The sequence below is a fragment of the Vigna umbellata genome, chromosome 6, assembly GCF_029865625.1.
Source record: "Vigna umbellata cultivar VRB3 chromosome 6, Vumbellata_1.0, whole genome shotgun sequence".
Lineage (NCBI taxonomy): Eukaryota > Viridiplantae > Streptophyta > Magnoliopsida > Fabales > Fabaceae > Vigna > Vigna umbellata.
The window spans coordinates 10,185,352-10,205,150 of NC_142170.1; the positions used below are offsets into that span (position 1 = coordinate 10,185,352).

Consider the following 19,799-nt stretch of genomic DNA (forward strand, 5'->3'; position numbering starts at 1 on the left):
TCCATCAAAAAAATTGGGCTGATTATATATACTTGCATTATGCAGCAGTCCATTTTCTTTGAAACACTGACCAATGGTGGTTGCTATACAAAGTTTTCTCAATATAACAATTTATAAAATACACAATAAACAAGGCTCAATAACAACCTATGCACCCCCTACACAATTTGGTGATTTGTTTCAATCTATCAACATAATTTGCGAAATCAGTTCCGAATTGCTAACCATTCATCTGGACCCCATCATTTCCTGTCACGTCACGCCACTACAATTGATATGCCAGTTAAATTGCAACGCCTTCTCTAAAAAACTGTGACATAGGAAACTATCTAGACCAAAATGGTAACCACAAAGCACAACCAATTTTACAAATTGAAAATGACTGAAACATTTCAATGTTCAGGACATAATATAGCCTGGCCTAAAAATTATAGCAAATGTAATTCAGCCCAAAAAAGAACAATTCATCCAATGAGATGCTAATTTAAAACCTCTTGAAAGTCATGATTGATGAGCATTCAGCAGCGCTCTATAGACCATATCAATGAATTGATTGTCCTACCACAGCCAAAAACAACAAAAAATTAGTATAATAATATTTTGCCTTGGTAGGAGATAGAATGACTGGATCATACAAAATTATCCACTTCCTTACAGCCATTTAAGATCACTGTAATCCCTACACAGAATATCACACAAGCACCAAACAAGTAGACTAACCTGAACCAGCACCAGAAGAGCATCTCGAACCTTTTCTCTAGAAATAACTGGACTGTAGTTTGGAGAGGGAGCAGGAGCAAGTGATGGTGGTGGATTTGGTGGTGGAAATGGCTGTAGCAGTGGAGCACCATATGGACGTTGTACATTAACAGCAGGATGAAGTGGAGGGGCAGTAGGTGTGGATGAAGATGCCGGGGGTATCATCATTGCTGAAGAAGGGGGAGGGACGAAAAAAGAAGGCTTCACAAGTTTTGTGGTTCGATTACTGCCGATGGATTCAGAAACATCATGATGGGGAATTGGAGGAGTAGATGCTGAAAGCGGGGGTATCTGTAAGGTTGGCACAGTGGGTGTAGCAGCATGAGTTTGCACTGAAGATGAAGAAATTGTAGCAGAGGACTGATAAGGCTGGCCAGTAACTGGAACATTTGAAGTATTCCCAATAGCCATGGCTGCCTGCAATAATAATGTGTCAGGAAAAACCATTCTCATCATCAAATCTCATTTACAAATATTGAACTTATCGTATCAAACAATCTTTGCAATATCAATTTGAATAAGTAAATAATCATAAGTGAAGCACCAACGTTACAGTTCAGCAAGGAATATGCTGAAAATTTGAAAGCTAAATGACGATCTAATTGTCTATAATAGTGTAGCAAAGAAAACAACGAAAAGTTGAGAATCGCTCAGGATTTCACAGTTAGTTTGCAGGGGCTACTCTTCCCTTTTGTCAATTGAGCAGCTTTCAAAAGATAAATGTAAAACTGGATATCTTGTAACACCTGAGATACTAAAATTGAACCATGTAGTGAAAGAAGAATTCAAAACTATAGATGGAATAAGCCAAAGTTGTATAATTTTAAGTCAATGGAACCCCTTTGTTTTCCAACAGAAATTAGCAGGAAAAGACTGTTAGGATACAGCTGAAACTGTTATATATCAATATAATAAATGACTAAAAAAGATGAACAAACCAAAGGACAAAATCACGCTAGGCACGCATGAAATTATCCACCTCCACTGAACAAATGTAGTCACATTTACTTGTCAAGAAAGCTTAGAATGGATTGAGAGATCAGAATAACATGTATTAGAAACAAATAACATTGCTACCAGTGGCACATACACTGAAGAAATTTACAAAGGATGGATCATCAGGAACATCAACCACATTGGAAGCAGTTGATGATGGTGGTTCAAGAGGACCATCCATAACTGCCATAGTTGGTACTGCTTCTAGCTCCTCAAACTCACTGCAACAAGTAAAAGCATAACCTCATTTACTCAGATTCAAAGTATACTGCGTGCAAAAATATATGGATAATGAGTAATGTCTACAGAGTGCAAGCTAAAACTGTCAACAAGATAGTAATCACCTATTGGTCACACAATAAAAATTTCCTTTTTCCAGAAAATGACTGCAGTACAATGAAGGTAAAAAATTTCTCAAAAGCATAAAAATAGAAACGAATGAAACTGAGAAAGCAACAATGCTGCCCAGTATGTCTACATCAAAGGCAGGATCAATGCAAATGCCCTTGAAACAGGCATGGCTAGTGCACCAGACTACAGGCAAAAACATAATCCTGAGCAATAGCAATGTATACAATTATATGATAATGTGACTATGTGTAAGTTGCAGTCATTATTTATCAAATGTAAACTACACGTATGCTAATCATAATCCATTCATTATTATGTGGTACTGAGTGAATTTATGTCGCATGCTCTTTCTTGTCACTATCTCATGTGTTTCATCTTCCATGGGCTACCAAATGACATGCAACAAAATGCTCGAGGTAAAACATATCCATCTAGATCACTTCAAATCCATTGAATTCGAAAGGAACGTGGATATGATTACACTTTCAAAAAAGACAAATGAACTAGAATTTAAAAAAAAAAAATCATGGGGGAGCAGGCAGAATCACTTAAACAGTTGGGAGCACATTATTACCTCTTTGTAGAAGAAACCTTTGACTTTGGTGGAACCTTGGCATATGCATTAAGGATCCTGAAAATTATGCAAATATATATGAATCATATGGAGACATGAATTTTACAAATTCCAACCAATCTAGGTCTCTGTGCTAAACATCAGCAACTAAAACCACTGGATGGAGCTGCTAGTTAAATCTTTGTTTTCCTGTTCTTTGTATATGTCCAATATTTTGAAAATTTTATTGCAGTTTTTATGATGAAAACCATCTGCATGATAGAGTACCAGTATTATTGTTTAATCAAAGTTTTACTACTTTTAGGAAGTGACATCATATTCCAAAAGTCTAAGTACATAGGAAAATGTCAAAAGACTATATATAGTCAAGTACAACTAAAATTCATGGTAATGTGCAAAAGAAAGGACAAGCAACGGAAAAGACAGAACTAAAGCTAATTATTGCACGTAGCTTATATGTTATCTGCAATATCATTAACTAGTTTCAGGATTCTTTCAAGGATTCAACGGATGCAAGAAAAATTGAACTTTGACTGTCATAAAAAACATCACATTTTGGTTAGGAACCCCTGCGTTAAATTAATGATTCATTAGGAACTGGCATGGGGAGAGTTGACCAATTACATACCTAATACCCACAAATATGAGAATTTTCTAATGATACTACGTAGCTTAGAATATTTAGAGTATCCTAGATGATCTCGTAGGCTTTGTTATTCTTTTAAATTTTATGATTAGTTTCCTCAATTAACTAGGATTTTGGCATATCATATCATGTATATATGATTAAAATCTCCAATAATTATTTGCATTAATTGGAATATATTTTATATAAAATGGACTCCGTTGTGTAGTTTAGACAGGTAGATCAGTGTCATAAGTTTCAGCCTAGTGTGTTCTTTTTTTCTCCTCTTTACCGAGTGTTCTCCCAAATCAACCAAACTTTACATTCTATCAAGTTTAGAAGCAATACACAAGTATGAAGAATTTGCTCAATCTATTGGGGAAAAGAAAAATTCTCTTTTCCTCTTTCAAAATCTCTCGTAAAGACTATGCTTTTTTATCACAAAATGAAATAATCCAAACATGCAAAATACTCCCTGGATTGATCAGAATCACTAAAGATGACAAAATTTGACAATTTAACATCATGAAAAAAAATCACAGGAGAAATAGCAATTTCATAATTATATACATACTAAGACCAATACCTGCTAAAAAGATTAGCAACCTCTTCACATTCACGGGAATTATAGAACCAGATACCATTCACTTCTTGAGCAGCGTTTCTATAGAGTAGATATGGCACCTGAACTTCATACTCGAAATCCCCCAAGAGATTCTCCACTAAATTCTCTGCTTATGCCATCATGGAAAAGGGCGAAATGCAAGTTACATGCAATGACATTAGGCAGTTCTCTACCACAAAGTCTAGTATCAACAGTCAACACAGTATCTATACCATATTTTCCCATCCTTAAAAACAGATTAAAAGATATTTACAGTTCACACAATTACTAATTCGCAATACTCACAAGATTGAGTGCAAGTTGATGTGCGCAATGTCTATCGATAGCTAATACCACAGCCCCAATTATAATTTTAAGGTTAAAACCACACCCACATACTGGAACCATGTTATTATTATATTGCCTTGATGAAATACAGAGGAAAAAAATAAGTAGCACTTAATACATAATTTCAAAACCAAACGAAAAAACGGTACAATCAACTGTCATAGATTCATATTACGAACAAAGATCAATTGCACAATACGCCAGCTTCCAAAAACACCATTTGTTTTCCCGTTTTTTTTTTAAACAAAATGACAACAAACAAAGGCAGATTGAGTCACTAACCAGTATTGCGACGGTTCATCACAATAAACTGAAATCGAGGTTGTGTGTTCCTGAAATTAAACAAAGCCATAAACACGAGATAAAACTCGAATCCAAACACCTGGATCGTCGAAGCGATGAATCGCGAGATATCAAGAATACTGAAAGGAGGAACAGTAAACAAACCTCTTGACAACGAAGAGAGATCCTTCAACGTCCTTGCGACTCTGCAAAGCAATCAGAGCGATGAGAACGGAATTAAAAAGTAAAAATGAAGGGAAAAGAGACAGAGAGAGCGAACGAACCCATTGGCTGAGGTCGATGTTGAACTCGTAGAAGGTGACATGTGCTGCGGTGATGAGAATTTCTTCAACGAAGGGGTCGATTCGTTGGAGAACAGTAAGATTGAGAAGCTTGGTGCTGTGCTGGTCTAGATTCGGCATCAGCTTCCCATTCTGAGACATTTTCGGTTGTTGTGTCTGTACCAAACCCTAGAAATTTGGGGTTAGAGTCTCTGCGTCTCTGAAACCGTGAGAGAGAGCACAACACAACGCAGGAGAAGAAGGTTGAGGTTGAGTCGATCAGACTCAGCTTCTTCCCAAAGAAAATCCTTGCTAAATGACAAAATAAACCTTCTAACTAATCCATACGCATGAATTTTAGTTTCTTATATAAATTTCAGAAGAGATAAAAAAAAATCTTCTGATATAATTATTTCAGTTTTTTTTTTAAATCATCCGTTAATATATAAAATTAAAATCTAGAATAATTCAGTTTAAACAGTTTAAATACTATAATGGAATTCGCGAGAAATAAATAATTTTGAACTTATTTATATTATAATATATCAGCGAAAATCTGTTTAATTTTTTTATGATGATAAATTTTATTATTATAATTATAAAATATAAATAATTTTTATAATTTTATCGTGAATAATTTTTAATCATTTTATAAATAGTATTATCATTAAAAAAATAGTTACATTTAAAAAATATTAAATTAAAAAAGTGATTAAATTTAAAGAAACAACAAATTTAATAAAATGATTATTTTAATTTAAAAAGCATTTTATTTAAAATATAAATTTGGAAGGACATAGAAAATACAAACCTCCTATTGTATAACATTATATATTTATACTATAGTAGAAAGATGTAAAATATCAGAAAATCAATTTTCTAAATAAATAAAAATACGTGATAAAAATATATGACGCGGAGGAATCCTCTGGGAGTATTCTTAAAACGCTTATTAATTATTTCTTTCCATAATAATATTTTGGTTTAATGTCTTTGGAGGTTTCTGTATCTACTGATTTATATCGATTGGGTTCCCGTATTTTGAAAGAGCTCAATTTGGATCCTTTTTATGTAAAATTGAATTAATAAAACCTCTGCCGTTAAATTCTGTGGACGGCGTTAAAAATGTTGTGGTCTACAGGTACGACCTTTGTAACTTCATGGTATACTCACGGCTTGGCAAGTTCTTATTTAGAAGGCTGCAACTTCTTAACCGCTGCAGTTTCCACTCCCGCTAATAGTTTAGCACACTCTTTGTTGTTACTGTGGGGTCCTGAAGCACAGGGAGATTTTACCCGTTGGTGTCAGTTAGGTGGTCTGTGGACTTTTGTTGCTCTCCACGGTGCTTTCGGATTAATAGGTTTCATGTTACGTCAATTTGAACTTGCTCGATCTGTTCAATTGCGACCTTATAATGCAATCGCATTCTCAGGTCCAATTGCTGTTTTTGTTTCTGTATTCCTTATTTATCCACTGGGTCAGTCTGGTTGGTTCTTTGCTCCTAGTTTTGGTGTAGCAGCTATATTTCGATTCATCCTCTTTTTCCAAGGATTTCATAATTGGACATTAAACCCATTTCATATGATGGGAGTTGCTGGTGTATTGGGCGCTGCACTACTATGCGCTATTCATGGTGCAACCGTAGAAAATACTTTATTTGAAGATGGTGATGGTGCAAATACACGTGGCATATAAAGAGGTCCACATAATGACCAGATGGACGTTGCCAATGAGGCCTTGCCACGTGTCAGCCCCTTCCCCACCCAAAATTAGGGTTTTAGATTGGAGGGAAAGGGGATGCTTTGTGCGCCGTCATGAACGGAATTTTGTGCCTGTGCCATGAGCTGCTTTCAAGGAAGGATGAAGGATCGTCATTGAGATTCTGGCATGAAGGAAGTTGACCTTGTGATTTGATACATTGTTTCTGCATTTGATTTGCAAGTAATGGAGAACGAAAGAACTCACAAGTTTCATTTATGGTGCGCCAATGGAGAAGATGAAGATATGTGGGTTGCTCTTGGGTTAATCTGCAGGCGATTCTCACGATTGGAGTTGCGCGAGGTGGAAGAAGACATTCGCAATCTACAACGGCAACATTTAGGGTGTGGTCGGATCTTGGTTTTCTCCACATCTGTTTGTGGTTTTTTGGTTATTGATGGTGAAGAAGATGATCTCGTCGCTGTAGATGGTGCGACGGCGGCGACAACGCTTGAAGGTTATTGATTTCTGGTTTGCTTGCAGGTCTGATTGTGGTTGCAGGTGGGGGCAAGCAGCGGGAAAGTGGCGATTCGCGATCTGCAGCGACGGCGTATGGTTGACGATTCTGTGGTGGAGATTGGACGACAGTGCTGCTAGCACGACGATGATGGAGGTGCAATAGAAGGAAGAAAACGGTTTGGTGGTGGCGCGTGATGCGTTGGAGAGGACGGCTGCTAGTGGATGACGATGACGGCGTTGGATGGTGCGGCGGCTAAGGTTTCTTGGAAAGAAATTAGGGTTTGTTTGGAGATGGTGATGATGACGTGTCAAGGTGGTGATGTGGCAGGGACTTTTTTAAACTTTTTTTTTTAATTAAAAAATCATTTAAGTCCATCTATTTGCCACGTGCTTATGAGATGTCACATCACCTAGTTACCAGACAACATTTTTAACGTCATCCATAGAATTAAACGACAGAAGTTTTATATTCAATTTTACGTAAAAAAGGAACCCAATTGAAGTCTTTCAAAAGACGGGAACCCAATTGATACAAATCCAGAGAAATAGGGACCTCCGAAGACATTAAACCTAATATTTTCTCTATTTTACTAGAGAAATTACTTTTTTTGAGAATACAATTTTTTATTTTTTTCTACAACTATACATATATTTCTCATTTTTTAAATTGATATTTTAGTTTAATAATAGTTTATTAAGTCTTTATATTTTTATTTAATACTAAGAGTATGGATTGATGTTTCTTATTCCGTTTATTCACATTCTTTTTGTGTTATAGTATGAGTATGTTGAGATAACTAACTAAATTAGATGTTTATTTAATGATTCATAATTACTTTGGGATTTATGTCAGATATCAGACTACAAAATTTATAGAAATAAACTAAAAAATAAATTTCAAGCCATACCAAGAAATTTACATGAAATAAACTAAAAATAGCTTATATGATTAATTCTTCTAAACTTTCTCTAAATTTAATTATTTACAGAAATGAAACTTGTTTATATTTATAAGATTCTTTAAACCTATAAAAATATATTCACATTGTCTGATTAAATCTTGATAATATGATATATTAATTATTATTTATAATTCAGTTATTTATTTATTATATTATTATATCTCTCAGGTAAATATTATTTTAATAGAAATATAAATCTATAAATATAATTAGTATTTTTCAAATTTTATAGGAACACACTTTCACCTTATTATAAAAAATTAAAATAAAAGTGTCTTCGGATAATTGAGTTATTATAATTCTTATTAAATTACATTATGATTCTTATATTAAGTATTTCGTTTCTTATATTTATTTATTTTTATTAAGGTTTTAATTCAATTTCAAATCATAGGATATATTTCTAAAGAAAACTGAAATTAAAAAATGCTCTAATATTAATCAATTTCAATTTCAACCTATTTTCAAAATTTTAATTTAATACCATATGTCAAATTAATAGACGCAGAAAAGTTTCATACAAGAAATATATATTATTAAAATGTATTCTTCTTTAAAATATGTAACCTTCAACAACGTTACTTTGTTTTTATTGTTATTATTATTATATATGTATATTGTGACACCCGGGCACTGACGAGGACGGGAAGTGATCGCCGGTGCAAAAGGCACGAAGTGCAGGGGCACTGACAAGGAGCGGCTTTTGACAGACTTCCAGTGGAAGAGACACATGGATGAATCGAACATACACCGAAATGAGAGGGATCTAGAGACTGTATAGGTATGAGACTATAGAGTTGAAGGATAACTTAAAGGGATTGATTTGGCTACTCATATCACCAAATGCATTTAGCCTGAAGTAATTTAGGGATGAGTGACATTCTGGAAAGTTTTCTCAGAAAGTGTACGAGCGAAGACAAAGCACATTGAAAAACCTCGTGATGATGTGTGGGGACAGTCAATATTCCCTATAAGTTGCCGGAGCGTTACAAGTAGTATCAGAGCCTACTCCATGTTAAAATATAAATATATCAATTATTCATATGTTTTTTAAGCTTTAGGTCTTAAGAATATAATAAACTCAATATGTAATTATTTAATATAAGAAAAAAATGACAAGTTAAATTTGTGACGATCTTAAATGAATAAATATAAGACAAAATGTCATTTTTTTTTAATCAGTTTTAAACATTTAATAAGTTTTGTGTGATAAACTGAATATATTTTTTTATTAGCAATGAAATAACCTCTTATTAAAATTTATTCTTCTTTAAAGTATGTAATATTCAATAAAGTTACGTTTTTATTATTATTGTTATTATATGTATGTCTTTATGGTAAAAATATTAAAATTTATAATTATCTCTACAAATATATTAATTATTCATACGATATCTAAGTTTTATTTCTTAGGAAAGTAATGAACTCGACATGTAATTATTTAATGCAAGAAAGAAAAAACTGACAAGTTAAATTTATTATGATCTTAAACGAATAAATATAAGAAAAAATATCATTGGTTTTTAATTGTAAGGTCAAAAATTAAAGCTTGAGTTGAGAAGGAGGACTTTTTAACCTTGGTCTCAGATTTGCAACGTGGAATTTGAATTACAGACAAACTTGAACATGATTTTTCACTTTAATGTAACACAGACACACATCACTTACACCTCAAACTCTTGCAACTTTACAATAATATTATACAAATACAATAGAAGCTTCTATGAAGCTCCACCATTACCATCCAAATTCTCTTTTCAACGCCTTTTGAGAGCCACAGAGGAGAGCACGATCAAGAAAATTAAGAAAACCGCAGCAACGAAAGAAGCCACCACAGCTTCACTAGTGACCTTACAGAAGTCAGTGTACTGTTGACAAATGGCGATCCAATTGGCATCTTGGCTCCCATTGTGCGCTAAGTACACAACAGCTGCAGCAGCCGAAGCAGCTGCCATGACCAAAGCCATTGTAAACTGCAACAGTTTTAAGTATTATTGAGTGAGTGAGATGATTGTTAGAACAAAACATGTTGGTCAATGCATTATCTTAATTCAGACTTACTATGTCTATGATCACTAGTAGAAGCCTTGGCCCTACTACAAAAGGCCGAACCATGCAGACAATTGAAAATGGCAATGAGAGGATGAGGAATACAGCTGCTGCTCCATTTGCAAATACAAAAAACCTGCATGCCACCAAAATAAAAGGATGGTATTTGCATCTAATTAGTGTAACGATTTGTGATCTCCTTTTGGTGTGTATGTTTGTGTGCCAAAAGAGGTATACATATAGTGACATAGCATTTGCACTAGCACTGATGAAGAGAAAATGTTTTGTGACATTTAAAATTGGACCCAATCTTTGTTATGGAACAAAAACTTACTGAAACATTGGAAAATCATCCCATTGAACATGAAACTGAAAGAACTGGGTGAAGAATGGAAGTAGCTGTTCATTGTTCCCCATGACGGCAGCAGCACCTATAGCAGAACTAATGGCTCCGAGCCTAAGGATGAAATCCAGGATTGCGGCACCCTTTCTCCATCTCCCCCTTGGGGATGGGATAGCTTTTGTGGAAACTACAGTTACAGAAGGGGGAGCAGCCTCAGCAATGGTTTTCCCTTTGCCATTGCTCCTGGTCCTCCTAGATTCTGGGCTCGTAGGTGCAGAAGCTGCATCCTCTTTCTTTGAGTCCATCACAATGGATATGGAAGGAACTCTTTTCAAAGGTCTGGAGAAGGAGATTTTTTTTTTTATGTAATGTGGAAGCTGTTACTTGTGTATACATATATATATAGAAGATGCATAAAAGAAAGTTGAGACATTCAATTAACGGAGTTGGTTAGTGAAGATGCTCTATGTTGCTTTGTCAAGTCTAATTCTGTAAGGTGTAATGAAGGAGTTGTTCAGAACTTACTTGCTCCACATCGTACCAAAAGCATTTTTCCTTGATTCTGTAACGTTCCTATACGAATGTGACAAAACCGCCAACCAAACTAACGAATGCCAAGACCAATAAATAAATAACCTCAAGTTTTATTTATTTATTCATTTGTATATCGTATATCCCAAATTTGTGCAGGTGATGACAAGTAGTCCAATACAGACGAAACACAATACTGCAAGGAATGATTCAAGCAAAAAATAATATCATAAATCAAGCACGAATTAAGTGGTGTGGTTTGGCTCGCAATTTGATTCTTGGTTTTTGGTCATACATAAAACTATTCAGTCGTTAGTTATACTTCCCATCTACGCCTAATAGCTAATATAGTTCATTCTTAAAACTATCATAAATTTATAACATTTGCGTGTGAAAGACTACATAAGTTTTAGCATTACATTTATTCAAAAAAAAAATCTCAGCTATTGGTAATGTCAGTTCATTAAATTGCACCATATGTTATCAGTTAACCCACGTCTCGAAACTAAAACGACCAGATAACAAATGGAAGAATAAAGGGTACAATTTGTTAACAGCACAAATAAATTTTTTATTCACCTCATTTATTAAAATGTGTCAATCACCATAAAAGTGTCAAAGTTTTCTCCCAGTTTACAAGCTGCGATCGTAAAACCTTATATTACATTACATCCTTAAAAATTGCTGTGGTGGAAAGAATGACGAACACCAAAATTGGTATTTTATATTCGTGCTATCAGAGAACCATGATATTTTGGAAATTATCTTCCAAACAACAAATGGTTACCGCCTTTACGAAAAAGAATCAAGTACTATGTGAACTATGAATTGTGTTCTATATCTTCAGTTTCCATCCTCGGGCAGCAAGCGCTTCATGAACCCGTTTAGCTGCATCCGCTGTGTCTTCAAGAGGTGGATAACTCCAATTTTCTGATATCTGAATTTAAGAGAATATATACCGATTAAAACATGGATACTTAACCATACAATATGTAAAACTCATATTAATCTTTGCACTTCATGAATAAGTAGAACTCCAACTTACGTCCTCGGACCCTGTAAAAGCCCTAACAACTCCTCGTTCTCTCAATGATTTATGGAATTCTGTGAATTTCCATTTGCAACGCTCAGCTCCCATAATATACACAGGCTTCCTGTGGGAGAAACAAAACTGATTTATTAAAAACAAATAGCAGAAATGAAAATACAAGTATCAATCTGGAAGAATAAACTACAAATAGACACCAGTGAACTCTATAAAAAATGAATTCAGTAAACTCATTTAGAGGTCAAAGTGGGGAAAATCTATCATAGAGATACTTTTGACAGACATACCCAGTACTGCAAGCTTCACTTATCATGCTAACTGAATCTGCAGTGACAACAAATGCGTCCGCCCAAGCCAGATGCCCCATATGCGGGTTTGGTTCTGAAATTTGTGTTAGTGACAGGGATTAACCGCATTTTATCTCTTAAGATTTTTAAAAGAATCTGAGTTAGCAATCTAAACCTCAATAAATATTTACCTTGCCCATCCCAAACATAAACTTTTGGATTATTTCCAAGTTCTTTCACTATAATATTGGACACCTGTTTAAAAGACAAAAAAAGGAAACCAAACGTGTCAGAGACGAAAACATTTGCTCAAGGATATCTGCATAAGAAACTTCATGGTATACCTTTTGTGGAGTTCTCTCTGAAAAGGATATTCTTACACTCCCACAACTACCAAGAACACTGAGCAGAGATGTTACTAACTGCTTTGCAAGATCGACGCCATATGGACAATTTTCTGTATATATAGCCAAAATTAGGTATGTAAACCCTTGAAATTCTTAACAACTTCAAACTTTTATTCAACTTCCCCCACGCATGATCACTAACATTTCTAATTATTAAATTCATGAGAAAGCTTATTGTTAAAAGAAAATAACGAGTACAGAAATTCTGACTCAGAGCCGGTACTCTACAAAAAGTTTAGTCATTTTTAGACAATTACTACAGTACAGTAAAATGTATATTTCAATGTCATCCACTGTTTCCAAAGCCCCCATATGGTTTCTAGTGATGTACTCTGTCTTCCCTCTGCAGAATCCCCTGATTTTCTAGGATTTTTTATAAGAACTTTGGATGAAACACACAGCAAAAATTAGACGTTGTTAGTTGGAGAGCCCAAGGCCTTATATAAACCCTTCATAGAATCCCACATTTCTAATGGGAGATTTAAGTCCCACACCTTGCAATTGGATTCTAAAAATTTTCCATTTTTCCTCGAGGTATACTTGTAGTCCTTTTTCACTAACATTAAAATTATAACGCAGCCCAGCATTTCACAAACAATGACATAAACATATTGGTATTTAACCACAGGAAAACTGCAAGGAATAACCGCGCATGACTAGGACAAGTATAATAGGGAATTACTTGTTGGTCCTCCAATGTTGACCACGAGCAATGGCCTTGGAACATGAGCAAACACATCTTGCCATGTAATGGCAGCACTGCGAAGTGAAGCAAAATCTATTCGATGTAAGGCTCCCAATGTCAGAACCTAATGTAAATTATCACATATACAATCCTCAGCAATGGACAGTAGCTAACGTCAGAGTAAAAATCGCATTTTCTCTAGTGTAGTAAAATCTAATAGCAGCACAACATATGCCGCACATTACACATACCACATGACTATCTGGGGGCTCGCGTGGAGTTATCCAGCTTCTAAGAAACCTAGGAACCTGGTTCTGTCCTTCTGGAGTCAGAGGATAATAATCATGATGAGGTGTAATCACCATGTCAAACCTGTTCAAATGAGACCTTGGATGTTGTATCTGTCCAGAAGGAAAAAGAAACACTCGAGGTTACAAATCAAACAATACTTAATCGAAGCAATAAGCACCACCAGAAACGTAGAAGTGCAACGAATGACTACACCGCTTACAATGAAAATTGAGACTATTAATACATGGATAATCGAGTATTCTTAGGAAGAAGCACATATTACTTATTTTCATTGGATAAAAAAGAATAAAAAACACCTGGCTCAGCTTAGTATCTTAAAAGTATTTGCCCAAAAAGATTGGAAAGACACTAAAACAAATAGTAACATGCAAAGAAAATAAAGAAAAAAATAATTGTGTCTTATCTTGGAAGGATACATGCAGAAGATGGTTGAGAGGTTTACGATGCATGAATTTAAACATGTGAAAACACCTTTTAGATACCACACAACACAAGGCTCTTGGTTACCCAAGCTCCTAATACAGAGAAAGAAAGGAGAAAGATAAAGACTACTCCATATGTTAATAGAGTAAGGAGCATAATGTTTGGGATGGTTTGTAGGAGACCAGATCTGGCGCATGCTATTAGTGTGGTTAGCAGGTTCATGGCAGATGATGGACATGCTCATTGGGAGGCTTTGAAGTGGGTCTTGAGATATTTGAATGGAACAATATCGTCTGGTATAGTGTATAAACAATCTAAGCATAGCAAAGATGCTATAAAGGGGTTTGTAGACCTTGATTACTCAAGGAATGTTGATACTAGTAAATCACTTTTTGGATATGTTTTTACATTATTTGGAACTGCGGTATGCTAGAAATCCAGTTTCCAATCAATGGTGGCTTTAACTAGCTACTACTCAAACACAGTATATTGCACCCACAAAGGGGGTGAAGGAGACATAGTGCTTGAAAGGGATGATTGGAGAGCAGGGAGTTGTATAGAACTATGTGACTATTCATTGTGATAGTCAAAGTACCATACATCTAGTTGATCATCATATCTACCACAAAAGGATGAAATACACACACATTAGACTACACTTCGTGAGAGATGTTATTGAGTTTGGGAAGGTCAAAATCGAGAAGATAGTCTTGGAGATGAATCCGCATCTGTTTACAAAGTCCTTGCCAACGTTGAAGTTCAACCAAAGGAAGATGATGCTGAGAGCTCTTCCATGATTTGAAGTCAAGGTGGAGAATTATGATAGTTGGCTCTAAATGACATTCAATCGACAATTTGGAGAGCTTAGTCAAACGGTTAGACATCTGATAAAAAAGAGTAGAAGGCCATGTTCTAGAAATCATCTAGTAGTGATGTCCAGGCCATCTAGTGCATGCCTTTATAAGACTTTGTTATCTAAACCGTTTTTTTCTGGTATTCCCTTAACTTAGATTCTATATACAGATACAGCTGTGGACTTAGAAAATACATCGAAAATGTGATAGACTCTGCATAAAACCTCCCCGTTTTAATAAAATTGTTTTTTTTTCAATCTTGTTATTCTTGATAACCCAACATAACAAATCAAAGAACAAAATCATTCAGAGCATTAAACGCGAGAGCAGACCTGAACAACAAAAACAAGGTCAGGAGCTAAACGTTTTATGGAACTCGCAACAGAAATCGTGTCTCGTCCAGATGCAACCACCAATAACGGTCCCTCCCTGTAAAAGCAATAAAATATCAATCACAGTATTACTTCCAACACATCAAATTACAGTTACAAGAAGTGGAATAGAAATTCACTTTTCGTAAGTTTCGCGAACCAAATTGACTACATGTTTCGCATCAGCTTCAAGAATAGAAGACAACCCGTTAGGGCGCGAAGTGATGGGAAGGTACTGAGATTTGGAGGAAAAGGCGCGGAACAAGGAAAATAGGTAATGGAATTTTTGATGGAGAGAGAGGGGAAGCCATTGGAGCCAATCGTCGATACCACCTTTCGGCCTCGTAACGCGCTGGAACAAAAAGATGAATCAGTAAAGAGAGAAATAGTTAGTTGGAAGATTGTAACGGAAAATAAACAGCGTACGTATAGGAGATGGTTGTCGGAGAATCCGAGAGCGCGGAGCAAACCGATGCTGTTATTCTCGGAGGAGGGGAAGCCGTTGCTGATGACGACGGCGCGGCGGACAATAGTATGGACGCCGGATTCGAAGATGTCCGGAGTGCCACGCGCCGCCGTGGGACTGGGCGGCTCCGGAAGCCGTATTGGCTTCATTCTGATGGCTTGGAAGTTGGAAGGAAAGAATTGAGTTGAATGAATCAATGATACATCGCGAGATTAAAAAAGTAATAAGGAAGTTTCATTTTCCTGCAAACAAATCTCTCTTCTCTCTTCTCACTTCTCAGTTTTCACTTTCACCAGTTCTTGTGAGGTGACTGTTATTTTAGTTCCTCAAACATACAAAAATATGATTTACCTAAGTGCAACTTTGCTATACTGCTTCAGTTAAGCTTAATAACAATTATTTTAAATTTTATAATTAATTGATATTATATATATATATATCGATAGGGTACGAAAAGTTAAATTGATATTATATCTTATTAAGCCATTTATAAGGACAAGATTCTTGTGTCAATTTCTAACACCGTGTCTATTGAGTTTGAAATTTTATCTAAAGTATTTATTTTAAAATCAAACGAATAATAGAGATTTAAAATCGGTGACATGATGATATGGTGAGCATGGTTTAGAAATAAATTTTCTTTAAAAGCTTGTTCGTATAAAAATATATGAAAAGATAACAACATGTAATTTTCACAACAGATACATTCACTAGTGCAGAACGGGCTATAGACGTCCGTTCTGTGGGTCTTTTGACGTCCGACCTCCAACGGACGTCTATGTGGGTGACGTCTATGTAGACGTCCGTTGTGTCAGGCCGGACGTCTATATAGACGTCCGTTGTGTCAGGCCGGACGTCTATATAGACGTCCGCTGTGTCTGTGAACCTCTCGGACGTCTATACACTACTGCAGAAAGGGCTTTATTAGACGGGTTATTTAGGGTTATTTACGGGTTATTTAGGATTACAGGGTTTGGACGTTTGTTTGTGCACTGCAACACGTCTGAAGAGCAGATTCGAAATGAAAATGGAGGGAGATGGAGGAGTAAACGACCTAAAACGTAGGCCAAAAACGCCGCCCAAGAACACGCTACAAACTGCACAAAAATGCACAGAAAACGACTTTTAATCGGTTCAAATGAAAGATATTTCATCACTGAACAATTTAATCGGAATAAAAGTAAGATTAAATGGTCCAAAACAGATAAAAACCAACCTGGAAATGCAAGGCGCAGAGGGAACTCTCACGGGTTCGCATAACTCCTCGCGGGTTCGCGTTTTGGTTAGTAAGTCCTTATTTTAAACGTCTTTTGAACGTCCGTCCTGAAGGGGGACGGACGTTTAATATATATAGACGTCCGTCCCCCTCCAGGACGGACGTTCAAGAGGCTGACAGAGTAGTTGAACCAGTCAGCCCCATGAACGTCCGTCCTGGAGGGGGACGGACGTCTATATATATTAAACGTCCGTCCCCCTCCAGGACGGACGTTCAAGGGGCTGACAGGTTCAACTACTCAGTCAGTCTCTTGAACGTCCGTCTTGGAGGGGGACGGACGTTTAATATATATAGACGTCCGTCCCCCTCCAGGACGGACGTTCAAGAGGCTGACAGAGTAGTTGAACCAGTCAGCCCCTTGAACGTCCGTCCTGGAGGGGGACGGACGTCTACATATATTAAACGTCCGTCCCCCTCCAGGACGGACGTTCAAGGGGCTGACAGGTTCAACTACTCAGTCAGTCTCTTGAACGTCCGTCCTGGAGGGGGACGGACGTTTAATATATATAGACGTCTGCCCCCCTCCAGGACGGACGTTCAAGAGGCTGACAGAGTAGTTGAACCAGTCAGCCCCTTGAACGTCCGTCCTGGAGGGGGACGGACGTCTATATATATTAAACGTCCGTCCCCCTCCAGGACGGACGTTCAAGGGGCTGACAGGTTCAACTACTCAGTCAGCCTCTTGAACGTCCGTCTTGGAGGGGGACAGACGTTTAATATATATAAACGTTCGTCCCCCTCCACGACGGACGTTCAAGGGGCTGACTGGTTCAACTACTCAGTCAGCCTCTTGAACGTCCGTCCTGGATGGGGACGGACGTTTAATATATATAAACGTTCGTCCCCCTCCAGGACGGACGTTCAAGGTGCTGACTGGTTCAACTACTCTGTCAGCCTCTTGAACGTCCGTCCTGGAGGGGGACGGACGTCTATATATTAAACGTCCGTCCCCCTCCAGGACGGACGTTCAAGAGACTGACAGAGTAGTTGAACCTGTCAGCCTCTTGAACGTCCGTCCTGGAGGGGGACGGACGTTTAATATATATAGACGTCCGTCCCCCTCCAGGACGGACGTTCAAGGGGCTGACTGGTTCAACTACTCTGTCAGCCTCTTGAACGTCCGTCCCCCTCCAGGACGGACGTTCAAGAGGCTGACAGAGTAGTTGAACCTGTCAACCCCTTGAACGTCCGTTAGAGGGGTCGGACGTCTACTGTATTATAGACGTCTGGCCCCGTCTAGGACGGACGTCTCCACACTCAATTATTTACATTTATGCCACCGGTCAATTATTTACGTTGGGGTTTTGGTGGACGGACGTCTATGAGGTGACGTTAAAGATGAATTTTGCACTAGTGATTATGATTTTTAACTCATGAGAAGATGTTCCAATATAAATACATATCTCTCATCTTAGAAATATGTTAAATATTTATTGTGATTTAATTTCAAATAATAATTAATTACAATTTTTTTCATGTTCATATGCGAGTTATAACAACTTATATAGTTTGATTAACTAAGTGGGCTGGAATTTATATATTTTTAATATCAATTTAGATATAAAATAAGTTTTTCTCGTCAAACAAACTCCATCGAATTGAATTATTCTAGTTTAGGTCATTAATTTAAAAAATATAATAATTCTACTCTATAATCACATGTTGCAGCAATATTGTATTTATGAGTATATATTTTGTTATTTTAATTTTATATATATATATATATATATATATATATATATATATATATATATATATATATATATATATATATATATACACACACACACGTGTGCTTTTAATTGTATTTTATAATTTCATAGCATTCATAATATTATATATAGTATATTGATTTTTTTATAAATAGATAATATTTCAACGAAATTGTTTATAATTTTCGAAAAAAAGATATTTCTTAAACTTATTTAAAACTTATTATTTTTCATGCTTAAACAGTCACTCTTAAGACAATGCAATTCTTCTATATTTATTCTCAAATTGAATTAACAATTAAAACATAATTTTTGACTTATAAGTAGAAGTAGCAAAAGAGGTCACTCTAACTTATATTTGTCCGTAAAATATGAATTGGATCATACCTATTATAAGAAAATAGACTAAAAATTATAACTGGTTCTGTCTAAAAACAGTCCGATCTGCCAGTATTTTTTAACTTTTTTAAATTATATGTATTGATGTATATACTAAAAATATAATATAACTATTTTTTAAGTTTTAATGGGTTAATTAATGTATCTATTGAATAAATTAAAATAATAATTATTTTTATATATTAAATTATTACATTGTAATTAATAATTAGAATTTAATTTATAAGTGTTAATAATTAGAATTTAATTTATAAGTGTTAATAATCTTTTAAATAATATAACACACACAAAAATTAATTTTTAATTTTTTTTATTTTCTTTTTTTAAAATGAGTTGAGAGGTCAATTTGTTGAAATCAGGCAAGACAAATCAAAGGATACAGAGAGGTTAAAATTTTCAAGCTAACCCATCAAATTATTTTAACTGGTTTGACGACGGAACGCTTATGGGTCAAATTCATTTTGTCATCCCAACATTTTATTTACATTTACATATAAAATATTAAAGAATGAGCACTCCTCTCCTATATTTCAAATACCTAAACTACTCACTACTTACTTGTGTCTCTTCTTATCTAGTTAAAGCAATTAGCTTCAAACTTCACTTCATTTTAATGAGTAATGACTTTCAAACATGA

At 35.7% G+C, this 19,799-nt stretch overlaps 3 protein-coding genes across 4 annotated transcripts; all 3 read right to left on the reverse strand.

Annotated features, from left to right (window-relative positions):
- On the reverse strand, positions 1-5,156 carry DCP1 (decapping 1). Of its 2 annotated transcripts, XM_047317826.2 has the most exons (8): positions 4,824-5,155; positions 4,705-4,745; positions 4,540-4,589; positions 3,892-4,036; positions 2,681-2,737; positions 1,850-1,976; positions 721-1,176; positions 1-558 (listed from the first exon to the last, which is right to left on the reverse strand). In XM_047317826.2, exons 1-8 carry the CDS (start codon positions 4,980-4,982, stop codon positions 502-504), a joined length of 1,092 nt encoding a protein of 363 aa, XP_047173782.1. In that variant the 5' UTR covers positions 4,983-5,155; the 3' UTR covers positions 1-501. The 2 variants fall into 2 exon arrangements, with proteins under 2 accessions (XP_047173782.1, XP_087949157.1); XM_088093031.1 differs by having other exon boundaries at positions 4,705-5,156.
- A 4,416-nt stretch (positions 5,157-9,572) lies between these two features.
- On the reverse strand, positions 9,573-10,773 carry LOC124841539 (casparian strip membrane protein 3). Its single transcript, XM_047317828.2, is given in 4 exon segments — positions 9,573-9,762; positions 9,765-9,972; positions 10,061-10,184; positions 10,383-10,773. Coding segments are annotated over 4 exon segments (672 nt in total). The 5' UTR covers positions 10,697-10,773; the 3' UTR covers positions 9,573-9,736.
- A 695-nt stretch (positions 10,774-11,468) lies between these two features.
- LOC124841538 (mitochondrial fission protein ELM1-like) lies at positions 11,469-16,077 on the reverse strand. Its single transcript, XM_047317827.2, has 10 exons — positions 15,736-16,077; positions 15,450-15,661; positions 15,271-15,367; positions 13,601-13,750; positions 13,347-13,473; positions 12,602-12,714; positions 12,449-12,512; positions 12,258-12,351; positions 11,968-12,076; positions 11,469-11,859 (listed from the first exon to the last, which is right to left on the reverse strand). Exons 1-10 carry the CDS (start codon positions 15,922-15,924, stop codon positions 11,758-11,760), a joined length of 1,257 nt encoding a protein of 418 aa, XP_047173783.2. The 5' UTR covers positions 15,925-16,077; the 3' UTR covers positions 11,469-11,757.
- Between the last annotated feature and the right edge of the window lie 3,722 nt (positions 16,078-19,799).

Coding starts and splice junctions, on each gene's coding strand:
- LOC124841538 (XM_047317827.2), bottom strand. CDS start 15,924: ATGAAGCCAATACGGCTTCCGGAGCCGCCCAGTCCCACGGCGGCGCGT. Junction 12,513..12,601: donor CAGAGAGAACTCCACAAAAG/GTATACCATGAA, acceptor TCTTTTAAACAG/GTGTCCAATATTATAGTGAA. Junction 12,077..12,257: donor AGTGAAGCTTGCAGTACTGG/GTATGTCTGTCA, acceptor TTTCTCCCACAG/GAAGCCTGTGTATATTATGG.
- DCP1 (XM_088093031.1), bottom strand. CDS start 4,982: ATGTCTCAGAATGGGAAGCTGATGCCGAATCTAGACCAGCACAGCACC. Junction 4,590..4,704: donor TCTCTCTTCGTTGTCAAGAG/GTTTGTTTACTG, acceptor GTTTAATTTCAG/GAACACACAACCTCGATTTC. Junction 4,037..4,539: donor GATGAACCGTCGCAATACTG/GTTAGTGACTCA, acceptor TGGCATAAGCAG/AGAATTTAGTGGAGAATCTC.